The following is a 15,517-nucleotide window of genomic DNA, read 5'->3' as shown; positions in this document are numbered from 1 at the left end:
AAAGTGAGGGGGTGGAAAACCATTTACCATGCTAATGGACACCAAAAGAAAGCTGGGGTGGCAATCCTTATATCAGACAAATTAGATTTTAAACCAAAGACTGTAATAAGAGATGAGGAAGGACACTATATCATACTTAAAGGGTCTATCCAACAAGAAGATCTAACAATTGTAAATATCTATGCCCCTAACATGGGAGCAGCCAATTATATAAGGCAATTAATAACAAAAGCAAAGAAACACATCGACAACAATACAATAATAGTGGGGGACTTTAACACCCCCCTCACTGAAATGGACAGATCGTCTAAGCAAAAGATCAACAAGGAAATAAAGACTTTAAATGACACACTGGACCAAATGGACTTCACAGACATATTCAGAACATTCCATCCCAAAGCAACGGAATACACATTCTTCTCTAGTGCCCATGGAACATTCTCCAGAATAGATCACATCCTAGGTCATAAATCAGGTCTCAACCGGTACCAGAAGATTGGGATCATCCCCTGCCTATTTTCAGACCACAATGCTTTGAAATTAGAACTCAATCACAAGAGGAAAGTCAGAAAGAACTCAAATACATGGAGGCTAAAGAGCATCCTACTGAAGAATGAATGGGTCAACCAGGAAATTAAAGAAGAATTAAAAAAATTCATGGAAACCAATGAAAATGAAAACACAACTATTCAAAATCTTTGGAATACAGCAAAGGCAGTCCTAAGAGGAAAGTATATAGCAATACAAGCCTTTCTCAAGAAACAAGAAAGGTCTCAAGTACACAACCTAACCCTACACCTAAAGGAGCTGGAGAAAGAACAGCAAATAAAGCCTAAACCCAGCAGGAGAAGAGAAATAATAAAGATCAGAGCAGAAATCAATGAAATAGAAACCAAAAGAACAGTAGAACAGATCAACGAAACTAGGAGCTGGTTCTTTGAAAGAATTAACAAGATTGATAAGCCCCTGGCCAGACTTATCAAAAAGAAAAGAGAAATGACCCAAATCAACAAAATCATGAATGAAAGAGGAGAGATCACAACCAACACCAAAGAAATACAAACAATTATAAGAACATATTATGAGCAACTCTATGCCAACAAATTAGATAACCTGGAAGTAATGGATGCATTCCTAGAGATGTATCAACTACCAAAACTGAACCAGGAAGAAATAGAACACCTGAACAGACCTATAACCACTAAGGAAATAGAAGCAGTCATCAAAAATCTCCCAAAACACAAAAGCCCAGGGCCAGATGGCTTCCCAGGGGAATTCTACCAAACATTTCAAGAAGAATTAATACCCATCCTTCTGAAACTGTTCCAAAAAATAGAAATGGAAGGAAAACTTCCAAACTCATTTTATGAGGCCAGCATTACCTTGATCCCAAAACCAGACAAAGACCCCATCAAAAAGGAGAATTACAGACCAATATCCCTGATGAACATGGATGCAAAAATTCTCACCAAAATACTAGCCAATAGGATCCAACAGTACATTAAAAGGATTATTCACCACGACCAAGTGGGATTTATCCCTGGGCTGCAAGGTTGGTTCAACATCTGCAAATCAATCGACGTGGTACAATACATTAACAAAAGAAAGAACAAGAATCATATGATCCTCTCAATAGATGCAGAAAAAGCATTTGACAAAGTACAGCATCCTTTCTTGATCAAAACTCTTCAGAGTATAGGGATAGAGGGTACATACCTCAATATCATAAAAGCCATCTATGAAAAACCTACAGCAAATATCATTCGCAATGGGGAAAAACTGAGAGCTTTCCCCCTAAGGTCAGGAATGCGGCAGGGATGTCCACTATCACCACTGCTATTCAACATAGTATTGGAAGTCCTAGCCACAGCAATCAGACAACAAAAAGAAATAAAAGGCATCCAAATCAGCAAAGAAGGAGTCAAACTCTCACTGCTTGCAGATGATATGATACTTTATGTGGACAACCCAAAAGGCTCCACCCCAAAACTGCTAGAACTCATACAGGAATTCCGTAAAGTGGCAGGATATAAAATCAATGCACAGAAATCAGTGGCATTCCTATACACCAACAACAAGACAGAAGAAAGAGAAATTAAGGAGTCGATCCCATTTACAATTGCACCCAAAACCATAAGATACCTAGGAATAAATCTAACCAAAGAGGCAAAGGATCTGTACTCAGAAACTATAAAATACTCATGAAAGAAATTGAGGAAGACACAAAGAAATGGAAAAACGTTCCATGCTCATGGACTGGAAGAACAAATATTGTGAAGATGTCAATGCTATCTAGAGCAATCTACACATTCAATGCAATCCCCATCAAAATACCATCAACTTTTGGGGGCGCCTGGGTGGCTCAGTCATTAAGCATCTGCCTTCGGCTCAGGTCATGATCCCAGGGTCCTGGGATCAAGCCCCACATTGGGCTCCCTGCCCCACAGGAAGCCTGCTTCTCCCTCTCCCACTCCCCCTGCTTGGGGTCCCTCTCTCATTGTGTCTCTCTCTGTCAAATAAATAAATAAAATCTTTAAAAAAAAAAATACCATCAACTTTTTCCAAAGAAATGGAACAAATAATCCTAAAATTTGTATGGAACCAGAAAAGACCCCGAATAGCCAGAGGAATGTTGAAAAAGAAAAGCAAAGCTGGTGGCATCACAATTCCAGACTTCCAGCTCTATTACAAAGCTGTCATCATCAAGACAGTATGGTACTGGCACAAAAACAGACACATAGATCAGTGGAACAGAAGAGAGAGCCCAGAAATAGACCCTCAACTCTATGGTCAACTAATCTTTGACAAAGCAGGAAAGAATGTCCAATGGAAAAAAGACAGTCTCTTCAACAAATGGTGTTGGGAAAATTGGACAGCCACATGCAGAAGAATGAAACTGGACCATTTCCTTACACCACACACAAAAATAGACTCCAAATGGCTGAAAGACCTAAATGTGAGACAGGAGTGCATCAAAATCCTAAAGGAGAACAGAGGCAGCAACCTCTCCGACCTCAGCCGCAGCAACTTCTTCCTAGAAACATCACCAAAGGCAAGGGAAGCAAGGGCAAAAATGAACTCTTGGGACTTGATCAAGATAAAAAGCTTTTGCACAGCAAAAGAAACAGTCAACAAAACCAAAAGACAATCGACAGAATGGGAGAAGATATTTGCAAATGACATATCAGATAAAGGGCTAGTATCCAAAATCTCTAAAGAACTTATCAAACTCAGCACCCAAAGAACAAATAATCCAATCAAGAAATGGGCAGAAGACATGAACAGACATTTTTCCAAAGAAGACTTCCAAATGGCCAACAGACACATGAAAAAGTGCTCAACATCGCTCGGCATCAGGGAAATCCAAATCAAAACCTCAATGAGATACCACCTCACACCAGTCAGAATGGCTAAAATTAACAAGTCAGGAAACAACAGATGTTGGCGGGGATGCAGAGAAAGGGGAACCCTCCTACACTGTTGGGAATGCAAGCTGGTGCAACCACTCTGGAAAACAGTATGGAGGTTCCTCAGTAAGTTGAAAATAGAGCTACCATACGACCCAGCAATTGCACTACTGGGTATTTACCCCAAAGATACAAATGTAGTGATCCGAAGGGGTACGTGCACCCCAATGTTTATAGCAGCAATGTCCACAATAGCCAAACTGTGGAAAGAGCCAAGATTTCCGGGACGCCTGGGTGGCTCAGTCATTAAGCGTCTGCCTTCGGCTCAGGTCATGATCCCAGGGTCCTGGGATCGAGCCCCACATCGGGCTCCCTGCTCTGCGGGAAGCCTGCTTCTCTCTCTCCCACTCCCCCCTGCTTGTGTTCCCTCTCTCGCTGTGTCTCTCTCTGTCAAATAAATAAATAAAATCTTTAAAAAAAAAAAAAAAAAAAAGAGCCAAGATTTCCATTGACAGATGAATGGATGAAGATGTGGTATATACACACACACACACACACACACACACACACACACACACACAATGGAATATTATGCAGCCATCAAAAGGAATGAGATCTTGCCATTTGCAACGACATGGATGGAACTGGAGGGTGTTATGCTGAGCGAAATAAGTCAATCAGAGAATGATTGTATCATATGACCTCACTGATATGAGGAATTCTTAATCTCAGGATCGGGTAGGGTATGTGCTATGGTGAGCACTGTGAACTGTGCAAGACTGTTGAATCACAGATCTGTATCTCTGAAACAAATAATGCAATATATGTTAAGAAAAAAAAAAAGAAGAGGAAGATAGCAGGAGGGGAAGAATGAAGGGGGGGAAATTGGAGGGGGGAAATTGGAGGGGGAGATGAACCATGAGAGATGATGGACTCTGAAAAACAAACTGAGGGTTCTAGAGGGGAGGGGGGTGGGAGGATGGGTTGGCCTGGTGATGGGTATTAAAGAGGGCACGTTGTGCACGGAGCCCTGGGTGTTACGCACAAACAATGAATCATGGAACACTACATCAAAAACTAATGATGTAATGTATGGTGATTAACATAACAATAAAAAATTAAAAAAAAAAGAAGTATCATCAGGTACTTGAGGACAACTACATAAAGGCGGCAAAGAGTTACACCTATCAAGTGCCCAACTTATGTTGGACACAACACTGTCCATATATTATCTCCCTGAATTCACTGGACTATAATCCCATGGGGATAAGACTAAGATTAATTCACTACTATCTCCTCAGCACCTTCCATATTGCTTGGCACACTATAGGTCCTCAATAAATGTTGAATGGATCCTTACACAGCCCAGCACATCACATGGCCAACAGGAGAAGTGGTACTCAAACTTGCTCAAACTCTTCCCACCCCACCAGCATATCTTTAATGGACAATATTGCTTTGTGATTCTAGAGGCCATGATTTGTTGACTAGCTAAAAAACATGACATTTTGAATAATACTAGAAAAAAATTGAGATACAAACTATGGTATTACTCACCTGCTCACCACTGGGGGAAGGGCCATACTATCGCAGACTCTATACTGATTAGTGCATATTAACAAGAACAGCTCTGAAATATAGCATAGTACTCAAGCACTTGGGGTCTGGGGTCAGAGATTTATGTCTGAATTTTGCCAATTACTAGCAAGTTCTCTGAACCCCAGTTTCTTCATCTGTTAAACAAGGACAGTAATAGAACCAATTCTGTCTAAACTCCACTGTCCTTCTACTCTAGACTTGCACCTGGAACAACTGAAAGATGCTGGAAAAAGGTCATTCAACCATGTTGACTGTAAATGGATGTTTGCAAAATCTCAAATGGGACCTAAGCACAAGATTGCCCCCAAATCCTACCTTCTTATATAAACTAACCTGTCAGTTCTCCAAAGTGACACAGCAAACTCATGACACCTCCTACAAACACCTCAGCTACTAACCTCATGTCAGACTCCTTCGAAAAAGAGGCAGTCAGCCTAGACCCAACTCTCAATCGCCAACCTACCTGAACCCATAGGCTCTGTCTTCTCTGCTTTTGAAATAAAGATGTCTATTCTTACAATCACCCCCCCACCACGTGTCCTCCACATGCTCTCTCTCACCTACTCAAGCACTTTCCCCACGATTGTTCCCTTTCTCACTGCATCACCAGTATCTCCCTGTCTACTGAGTCCCTCACATTGCAGATAAACATCCTTTACTTTCAAAAACATCCCTTGACCCAGCAGCCCCTTCCAGCTACCATCACATTTCCCTACACCCTGCCCACCACAAAACTGCAGGTAGAGTCATCTGTAAGACCATTTTTTTTTCAGCCAATCCCAATGGGCTTTCTGCCCTTTCCACTCTACTCTGCCTCTTGTCAAAGTTGCCACCAATCTCCATCTTGTCAAATCCCATAGTTATTTCTCTGTCTTTATTTTCCTTGATTCGCTCACAACTTCTTCCACCATAAAAGCCTTTCCTTGCCTTGCCCTCAGGACCCCACACTCAATTTCCTCTGCCTCACTAGGAATTTCTCCTAGGACTGACAAACTTATATATGATTTATAGGATCCACTGAAGAATGAAAATGTAGGGTCCTTAAAAAATTAAGAATTCCATGACAGCAACAGTAAACCATTAAACCAAGCATGGACCCTTTAAAGCACAGAAGCCCTGTGCACACACCTGTGAAAGTCGCATGCCCATGAAGCTGGCTCTGGTTCCTTCCTCAAGGTTAGAGGAACCCTAAACACCAACACAAACCATCTTCTTCTATCTATGCCCTCCCTCTAAGGCTCTCATTTGCTCTCCTGGCTTAATAACCATATCTATGCTGATGACATCTAAATTAAATCTTTAGTCCCAACCTCTCCTAAGGTCCAGACTTTTTTCTATTTTGGGAGGGAGAAAGAGAGCGTGTGAGTGTGGGTGGGGTGGGGGTGAGGCAGAAGGAGAGGAAGAGGGAGAATCTTAAGCAGGCTCCATGACTAGCACAGAGTCTGATGCGGGGCTTTATCTCACAACCCTGAGACTGCGACCTGAGTTGAAATCAAGAGTCGGATACTTAACCAACTGAATCACCCAGGCACCCCAAAGCTCCAGACTTCTTTATCCAACTGCCACCTTGGCAGCATGTCTAGGAGAGATCTCAAACTTGATAAGCCCCCCACAAAAAACCCAAGAACAATAACTTCTGCGTTTTCCCACATCCTCCCCACAAAGCTACCCCTGCCTCAGTGCTCTGATTTCAGTAAATGACAACATTCTCCCAGTTGCTCATGCCCAAACTTGAAAGTCATTCTTGATTCCTCTGTTGTTTATATCAGAAGCAATATGTCAAAAAATCCTATAAAATATATATATATATATATCCCTAATCTGATCAATTTTTATTACTGCTTCCACTCTAGCTTAATACTTGGCCCATGAGAGGAGCACAATAAATATAAGGGGTAAATGGGGTTGTTGTGAAAATTATGATGTAATTAGTATAAAATCCTTATTGCAAGTTGGTGCTCAATAAATGGTAATTGTGGATGTGATTAATAATTAATAATAATAGCAAAAACAGTATGTTTATGCATCATTGTGGCAGATACTAGTCAGTCACCAAACCTAGCTCTTTTTTTTCCCCCACACAGCTAGATTGCATTCCCCAAGCTCCTTCTCCTGCAGTGTTTGTGCCCATGTGTCTGAGTCCCTGTAGTGTTTGTGCCTGAGTGGGATGAGGGCACAGGCGACGTGTGCCACCCTGGCTCACAGAACCTTCCTGCAGGAAATCACCCACTCTCTCTTCAGGGTGTCAGTGGGTTGGTATATATTGGAAACCACGTGTTGACGATGGCAGAGGACAGTCTTGGGTCCTTGGAGATGGGGCAGAATTTCACTTCCTCCCTGCAGGATAGCTGGACTTGAGCTGAGTGAGAGACTTCTACTGTGTTCAGCCACAGGGATTTTAATGTTCATCTGCTACAGCCACCAGTTAATTTAATTAACACAAACTCATCACTTCTCTGGCAGCAGGTCTCTGGAGTCTGTGTAGTTTCAGAAAGAGAGAGCCCCACAAAGGACTGGCTTAGGAGTCCCAGCTGTAGGATGTTGGAAGGAGCCTCTGAAAGTATTCTTTCCAGTAATTATTCTATGTGACCTCTGGAGTCAGGCCAAGAGTAAACTTAGGATTTTTGTCTTTTTGTTTGCTGGCACGTAGTGGGCACTCTGCGTTTATTAAATTAGTAGATGGTGGGGAGAAAAGGTCCTAGGTACTTAGGACTGAACATTATTTACTTCCTATGGGAACCTCAGGGAAGCATTTGGATTATACGATAATTACTTTCAATGACTTGTAGAAATCACATAGTAAGTACTTTGTAGATGGCCAATGTGTCCCATTTTTATAAAATTACAGCTGCTTGAATATAAATTAAAGTGCAAACCAGGTCATTTTTGTGGCTTTTTCCTATCAACGTACAAATTAACAAGGTTCTTATGGTAACGTATTAGTTTATTAAAGCTAAAAGAGTAGCTAAATTGGATTTACATTTATTTTTAATGACTTGCTTAGCTGAAAATGTGTGTTAATTCTGCAGCTAATCCTCATTATCACTTGACATCATAGAGTGAAAGGCAAATGGTTACCTGGACACAGGAATCCATGTTCCTGACTATAGCAGCTTGCCAGGGTTGCTCGGAAAATTGAACTGACCTCATGATCATACATTCACTCTCCCTTGGGGGCTGGTGGGTATCCTTCAGCTGCCCTGTTCCACTCCATCTCCTTTGCTCCCACTCTTCCCTGTGACAGCATCTAGAGTACTGTGACACAGCTGTTCTGTTTTTATAATTTCTTCCTAACTGAAAGAAGGGCAAAGCAGCACAAGGTGTTACTCTTTTGTAATTCCCAAAGCTTAAGTCAGAGCTTGGCATTTAATAGGTGCTTAACAAATGCTGAATGAATGAATGAACAAAAGCTATTGAAAAAGTTCATCCAGTAACCATCTGGCTGCTGAGACTAGGAAAACAACATCCTCAATGCATCATAAATTCAGTTGAGTTATTAGTGGCAATCCCGTATAAATGCAAAGACATGTCAGCTAAGCTCGCTGCTCAAAATTTACAGTCGGCCATCATGCACCGAGCAGCCCTGTGTACAGAATGGTAAATAATTAACAGTCTGTGCTCTCGGGGCTCTCAGTCTACAGCAGGAGAAAGACTTGTAAAAAGATACATTAACAAACCAAGAGGTGTTTAGTGCTATAACAGAAATGCATCCAAAATGCACTGGGGCACAGCTCTGGGAACAGCTAATTGCTTCTAGCAGTCTCAAAAAAGAAAAAAAAGAAAAGAAAAGAAAAGAAAAAGAAAAAGCACTTCATAGAGAAGTAGACTTTCAAGTTATATATTGAAAGGTGCTAAAAAGTTTGGCATGGAGAGAGAAGGGTTTCTCACAAACAACACCCCATTTATTTGTACAGAGTTTGATTAAAGAAATTTTTATCTTTTGAAGAATATGGCTTAGATAGTTTCATGGGCATAATGGATTATGTAGCACCTTTTTGTCTTGTCTAGTCCTTTCAATAAAATGGACGTGATATATGACCTTCTTTCTTTTAGCAACAGCTCATCAAAATTTAAGGGGATATAAAAACTCAGTAATCACAAAGTGATGGATGGAGATAGACTACTAGGTCTGCCCTAGTAAAATGATTTCCAGGAAATAATTAATAGCCCCATACATGGAGACAGTGATGTTAAGAGGCACGTAAGAGGCCACCTCTTAAAGGAGGTTTTTTGTCATCTCCTAGGACTGGGTAGGAGAGATGCAGAAGAGTAAGAGGACCCATTCTCCATATAAATAAAGACATATCCCAATAATACCTGAAAAACACCACTGTGGAGAAGGAGACTTCTTTAGAACCAACGAACCTACATCCTTAACTTATAGAATATTGTAGAATTTTATGTTTGAAAATCTAAAGTAATTTCAAGAACAAATGAAAAAATAGTTCTTGCCTTGAACTAATGCATACAGAAGCTGGGATATTGATTTCCTGGACTATGGATCACCCTGCCACACTACAAAAGTTTATTTACTGTCCTGCAGTATCTAAAGGAAGGGCTTGCAAACCCTAATTAAAATTTAAATGAAAGTAATCATCAGATAAAAATGATCCACAGGCTAAGGGAATAAAATAAATTATGCTATGACAGTATTTGAAGAAAACAGATCAGGATGGTTTTCTAAAAAAGAAAAAAAAATCCTACAAATCTATGGAATGACAAACTGTCATGTTTCAAGGACTACACTGTAAAAAAAGTTAATGAAAACTGAAAAGAAATCCTCACTGTATTCATTTAGTTTTTCAATAGACAGCCGAGGATGCTTAACTAAATTCCATCAGCTGAAATACATGATAAGGATGTCTAAAGAAAGTGAAATAATTATTTTGCGAACTTTTAAAAACGGGAGTCACAGGATGCTCTGGAGTTATAAATAAAGTACATTTAAAACGAGATTGGCTGCATAACTGTATAAAATATTACAGGAAAATGACAAAAGTGCTGACTCTGTCCCTCAACTTAGGATCTTCTTAGCTCCTTTCTGGCAACCCTTCCTACATAGTGACAATTGCCTTGAGTTCCAGCAATTGCTGTCTCCCATCACTGCTTCAGGCCTCCATATCCCTTTATGAAATTCCTCTCAAATTATCCTAACCTGAACATGTTATTTGTTTTCTACTAAGACTGTGAAGTGGGATTCTGGCATTGGATTGCTCATGTTATTTGAGAAGTGCAGGCAAAACCTCCTTGCCAGGAGAAAAGGGAAGGCCAATGACCCAAGCCAAGGATGACATCAGTTACTTAAGTTGTCACCAGTGGTGGCACAGGATGAAGTACAGGTGGAAGGCAAGGTGCTGGGTGGTTAAGAGGCCAAGGCAATTTATTGCTATGGTGATGGTAGTGATTATAAATATTATCAAGTCTCTTGCTTCTTATCGCAGCCCTAGAAGGTGTACAAATGGAAAATGAGAAATTGAAATCTGTGAATATACAATTGAGAGCATGCATGAATAAGACAGAAAGTTCCCATAGCTCCTCATCTCCTACAGTATAGCAATCCCTCATCTTCTAGAGTCATGGCTGAGGACCAAGCCTAGAGCCAGATTATAAAGGTTGTAGAGCTGCAGTGCTGATCAACAATCAGCTCCACCAGGTGTGTGATATTAAGGTAAGGTCTTGGTGGGCAGAGTGTGTGATCCTGATAAACGGGCAGACATAGACAAAGCCAAAAACTCTGAACCCATAAAATCCTCCTGCACATGGGGATAGACATTTCCTCCCTAAAGAAATCAGCCTCTCCCTGCATAATAACCTGTTGGCGGTTCATCCTCTCCCAGAACCCATTTCTACCACCTCTCATTGCCTCTAGGTCTATACCTAAGGTTAGGTCCTAGTAAAGCCTGGGGAGAACCTCGCCAATCTGTATTGTCAGGAGCCAGGGGAGAATTTGCGAGTTTCTAAGGGCACTGGTCTGGTTTAATTCAGCACCAGGATACACTCACCCAAGATTTAGGATTTAATGTTTTTGCTGAGCACCAGAGAGTGGCATCACTGATTTGACAAATCATCAAATTAAAGCCTGGACTCAAAGGTGCCCTAAGTTTATGATGTCACATTGAATCTTCCTGCCATCCTGTACAGTAAGGGTCAGCGAACTATGGCCTATGGGCTAAATCTGGACTGCTGTCTGTTTTGGTACGGTCCGCAAACTAAGAATAGTTTTTAGTTGCTTTAATGTTAAAATACAAGCACACAAACAACCACCACCACCATCACCACAACAAAAATTATCAGTCTTTGGCAAAAACAGTTGAATTTTGTGTCTTGACCAAATATTTACCATGTGGCCCTGTACAGAAGTTGAGGGAGCTGATTTCTACTGTAGGGGAAAGAGTCTAAAGCCTTAGATGGGATGCTGAAGTGGCTCTGTTACAAGCAATCACCAATCCCTAACCAGAACTCCCACACTTCACCAAGACTGGGGAGGGGGGCACCCTTGAAAAGCTGCAGCTGTCCTCTGCAGGTGAAGATGGTATGTGGCAGGAGGATGCTGAAATGAAATCAAGTTCTTTGATCTCAATGAAGATAAAGGGATCCAAGAATGGTAGAAGCCAGCTGGTGGTACCTGACTATCAGTGACGAGCTGGATGCAAGACTGAGTGGTAACTGGAGCCTTGATCCACAAGGATCAAGATTCCAAGAAATGAAATAAAAATAGATTGACCTATGAAGGTGCTACTTGACACATACGAGAGGAAAAATTCTAGGTCTGATGGGCCGAGATCTAATGCAGTCACTACAGTAGGGCTTCTCAGCCTCTTACCAAGTTTCATTAACCCACAGCTTCTCAACAGAGGGAGAGGCTGAGTCCTTTTGAGGACAACTCTACAGTGCTGCCTCACGTATCCCTCAAGCCTTCCCGGGAGGATCCTGTGGCTATTTCTAAGGTGACTATGCACTAGAGAAAGAAAAATACTCAGAACGTCCACAAACTAGATACTGGGTCTGAATTTACACTGCTCTCTGAATTACTGCTTTGGTGCACGATTCAAAGGAGGGCAGCCTATGGAGATAGGTGATAAGAATCTTGGCTTGAGTCCACCTCACAGTAGGCCCAAAGGACCAGAGACTTATCCCAGGGCTATTTCCCCAGTCCCAGAAGGTACAGCAGAAACAGATATATTTATCAATTGGCAAAACCCCCACACTGATCCACTGACTCATTGAATTAGGGCCACATGGACACTCCTAGAACTACCCTATCCAATAGAATAAACTAAAATCATTGCCACACACGTAGGGGAACTGCAAAGATTACTGCTACTACCCAAGACTAGAAGGATTAAAGGGTGGTGATTCCAATCTTATCTTTATTTAACTCAGAAAAAGCCAGATGGTTTGTGGAGACTATTGGGAGACAATCACAAACTGAACGAAGTGGCATTGCCAATCACAACTGTGGCTCCAGCAGCAGTATTTTTTATTGTGGGAATCAACAGACTGTGGCATATGGTATGTAGCTACTAACCAGGCAAATGCTATTTCCCTCCATCCCCATAGTAAAGGAAATCAGAATTAATTTGCTTTCAGTTATAGGGAAAAACAGTATACCTTTACCGTAGCAGCAGATCCCTCTGTCGTTATCATTCTCTGGAGCAGTTCTGCCAGGACCACTATTCATGGACTTGCAGCATGCCTTATCTGTTTGCTGTGTTATCTTATCCAACATGGCCTGTGTCCAGGGAATGTATTTGAGACAAAAGATACTCTCAACCACGGATTTACTGATCTTACCATGTTTCCACATCAACAGCATTTTACATAATTTATCTCCGCCTCCACCAAAATATACTGGTCCAGAAACAAGGAGGAGAGGTGAGAGCGTTCTTATACTAACTCTCACCCTAATACCTAACAATCCACTTACAGAATTTTTGCTTTTCATCCCCATGACCTTGACCACCTGATCTGGGAAGTCTTAGTGCCTTAGTGCCTGGTGACATGCTTCTAATCAGGAAACACAGTCAGAGTTCCACTGAGTTGGAAGCTGAGATGGCTCTGGGTCACTTGGGTTGGTCTTATCACTAAGCAGGCAAGAGAAGGACTCACTGACTAATCCCAATTACCAGGGAGAAACTGGGCTAATACAGTATGGAGGACTATGTTCCTCCATGGAACCAGGGAACACTGAAGCAACCCAATAAAGAAGGGACGCCAGAACTGAGATTCTGCAGGAATAAAGGTGTGGGGTCGCCCTCTTCCTGCCCTATCTAGCCAAGAAGCTGGAGGAAGTAAGGGACACAAAGAGCGAGGGTGGAGAAAGACAACTCATGCAACAGAATCCAGCACTGCAGCAACTGTGCTTTGCATTGTTCCTTTATTCCCTTGCTCCTGGTTTGAGGATGGAGCATCACTGAAGTGACATTATTCAACAATGAACCATAGCTGATGGGGCTTGCTGAGACCCCTGTGAAGGCAACAAGGACATTACACTTAGACAAAAGATAAACGCATATACAGAGGGGCAAAAGGGGTGGACTGTGCTATCACCCACTGTCCCTCCAGATCTTCTCTCCACCCTCTCCATCCTGTCCTATGCACTGAGAGGCTGACTTGGATGGGTTCTATCAATGGACTCCTCTCCCCTGTGGCTTCTGGTGGGTTCTGCCAATGAGAGCCAGCAGAAGGCAGGAAAGCTAAAGGAGAGTGATGTCAGGCTATTAATGCCCCTGTGTTAATTGCTGCCATCTGGAGGCCAACTATGTAGTTGGCCTCTAGACTTAAGCAGACTCAAATATACACCTTCATTTCCAGCAACAACTGGCTGTGTCCCCCTACACAAGTCTGCCAGAGGCTTCTATCTACCTCTACCCCCTCAGGCCTAGTGGAGGTAAACAGAGCTGCAGTTACAACCCCAGAGCGCTGTACTGTTCCTGTGGTTTCCTTACACCCTGCCCACACCTTTGCAAATGGTCCCTTTATTACATTCTTCTCAAATTATCCTAATTTGAGTGTTCCATCTGTTTCATGCCGAGACCCAGATTTATATAGCATCAACAGGGTAAAACAAAATGCAGCTTTTGTGAGGCATTATTTTGTTTTTCTGAACACACACACACAAGAAAAATGATGAGATCGGCTCAAGTAAAGTCCTTGAGGCAAAAGCAGAGCTTATTATGAAAGGTAGGTGTGTGTGTGAGAGAGAGAGAGAGAGAGAGAGAGAGAAAGAGACAGAGAGTGAGAGAGGGAGAGAGAAAGAGAGAGAGGGAGAAAGAGGGAGGGAGGGAGGGAGGTTGAAAAGGGTGTTCCCACTGAGAAACCTAACCTTAAAGGGAGAGGAAGCTGTAGTGACAAGGGGGAAAGAGACCCAGGCCTGTCTGGCCAGTTAGAATACCATATCCTCTTGGCCACTGTGATTGGCTCAAGAGTGAGCATATGATGGTATCAGAGTGATATTTTGGGACTTTTGCTGCAGTGACCCAGAGCAAGGAAGGCATCCACAGGGCTGGAACCACTGTCAGCCACCTTGCAGCTAAGAGTAGAAAGCCTGCCTGAGAAGGAAGCCAACCCAGAGGAAAACGGAATCCCTGGATCAAATCATGCCTGAAGCTAGATATTCCTTTGAACTTCTCTTTTGCTCAAGGCACTTTGAGTCATGTGCTCTGTCACCTACGATAGAAAAAGTTCTTCCTGTCAGTGACAAACCAAGGACATGGTGGGATAAGCCCATCCTGGGTGCAGGCATTAAAAGGGTAGATTATAAAGAATTTAACAACAATAATAGAACCCACTATGAGTCAGTCTGCTTTTTATTATTACCATTCACTGGTAATTTTAAACCTTTTCAAAATATCCTCTCCTTAAGTTCTAAATAATTGTGGCAGTTACTATAAAGTTTAATAACATACCATCCATATATGTTTTAAATTAGCTTATTTTATTATCTTTAAATAAACTTAGTGTTCTAACTGGCAAGGAATTCAGAGAACTCTCTATTCTACAGTTGACCTCCAGACTTAAGCCAACTCAAGTACACACCTTCATTTCAAAATTAAGCTCAGAAGTAGGCCCAATTCAGCCTAGGGGAATTAGAAGAGGCTTCCCAGAAAAGCCAACACTTGAGCTGAGTATTGAAGGTCAATGCCTTCATCTCATGTCTAAATAAGTCTAAGAGATTCCTAACTGGTCACCCTTTTCCTGTTCTACCCACCTGACAGTCGATTTTCATCACATCAGCCAGATCCTTTTAAGACACACCTCTGCCCAAAAAAACTGCACAATAGCTTCCCACTTCACTCAGACTAAAGATCAAAATACACTGATCAAAAAGCCCTACATGGTTTGTGCAGCCCACCCCCAACCTACCCCTCTGACTCTGACTTCTTTGTGTCCTCCTAAGCATGCTCCTGTCTCAGAGCCTTTGTATTTGCATTTCTCATTGCTGTGAACCCTTCCAGCTCCTCTTCATCCCCTGTGCTCACGGCTTTCTTCCTTGCTTAAGAAATCTAATA

At 42.0% G+C, this 15,517-nt stretch overlaps 1 protein-coding gene across 3 annotated transcripts in view; it reads right to left on the bottom strand.

Moving 5' to 3' along the window:
• The window catches only part of ANO4 (anoctamin 4), a 350,573-nt gene that overhangs the window by 253,849 nt on the left and 81,207 nt on the right, over positions 1-15,517 (bottom strand). For 2 of the 3 annotated variants that reach the window (XM_032416459.1, XM_032416460.1), the window contains exon 1: positions 12,618-14,147. The exons of the other annotated variant lie outside the window; for it this stretch is intronic. In XM_032416459.1, the coding sequence (XP_032272350.1) occupies positions 12,618-12,957 (340 nt within the window). In that variant the 5' untranslated portion in view covers positions 12,958-14,147. Of the gene's footprint in view, positions 1-12,617; positions 14,148-15,517 lie in introns of those variants that run through there. 3 annotated transcript variants of the gene reach the window in all.

The sequence above is a fragment of the Phoca vitulina genome, unplaced genomic scaffold (assembly GCF_004348235.1).
Source record: "Phoca vitulina isolate PV1807 unplaced genomic scaffold, GSC_HSeal_1.0 scaffold19, whole genome shotgun sequence".
Classification (NCBI taxonomy): Eukaryota; Metazoa; Chordata; class Mammalia; order Carnivora; family Phocidae; genus Phoca; species Phoca vitulina.
Note: the sequence above shows the minus strand (reverse complement) of the source record. Positions and strands in the feature narration are given on the sequence as shown.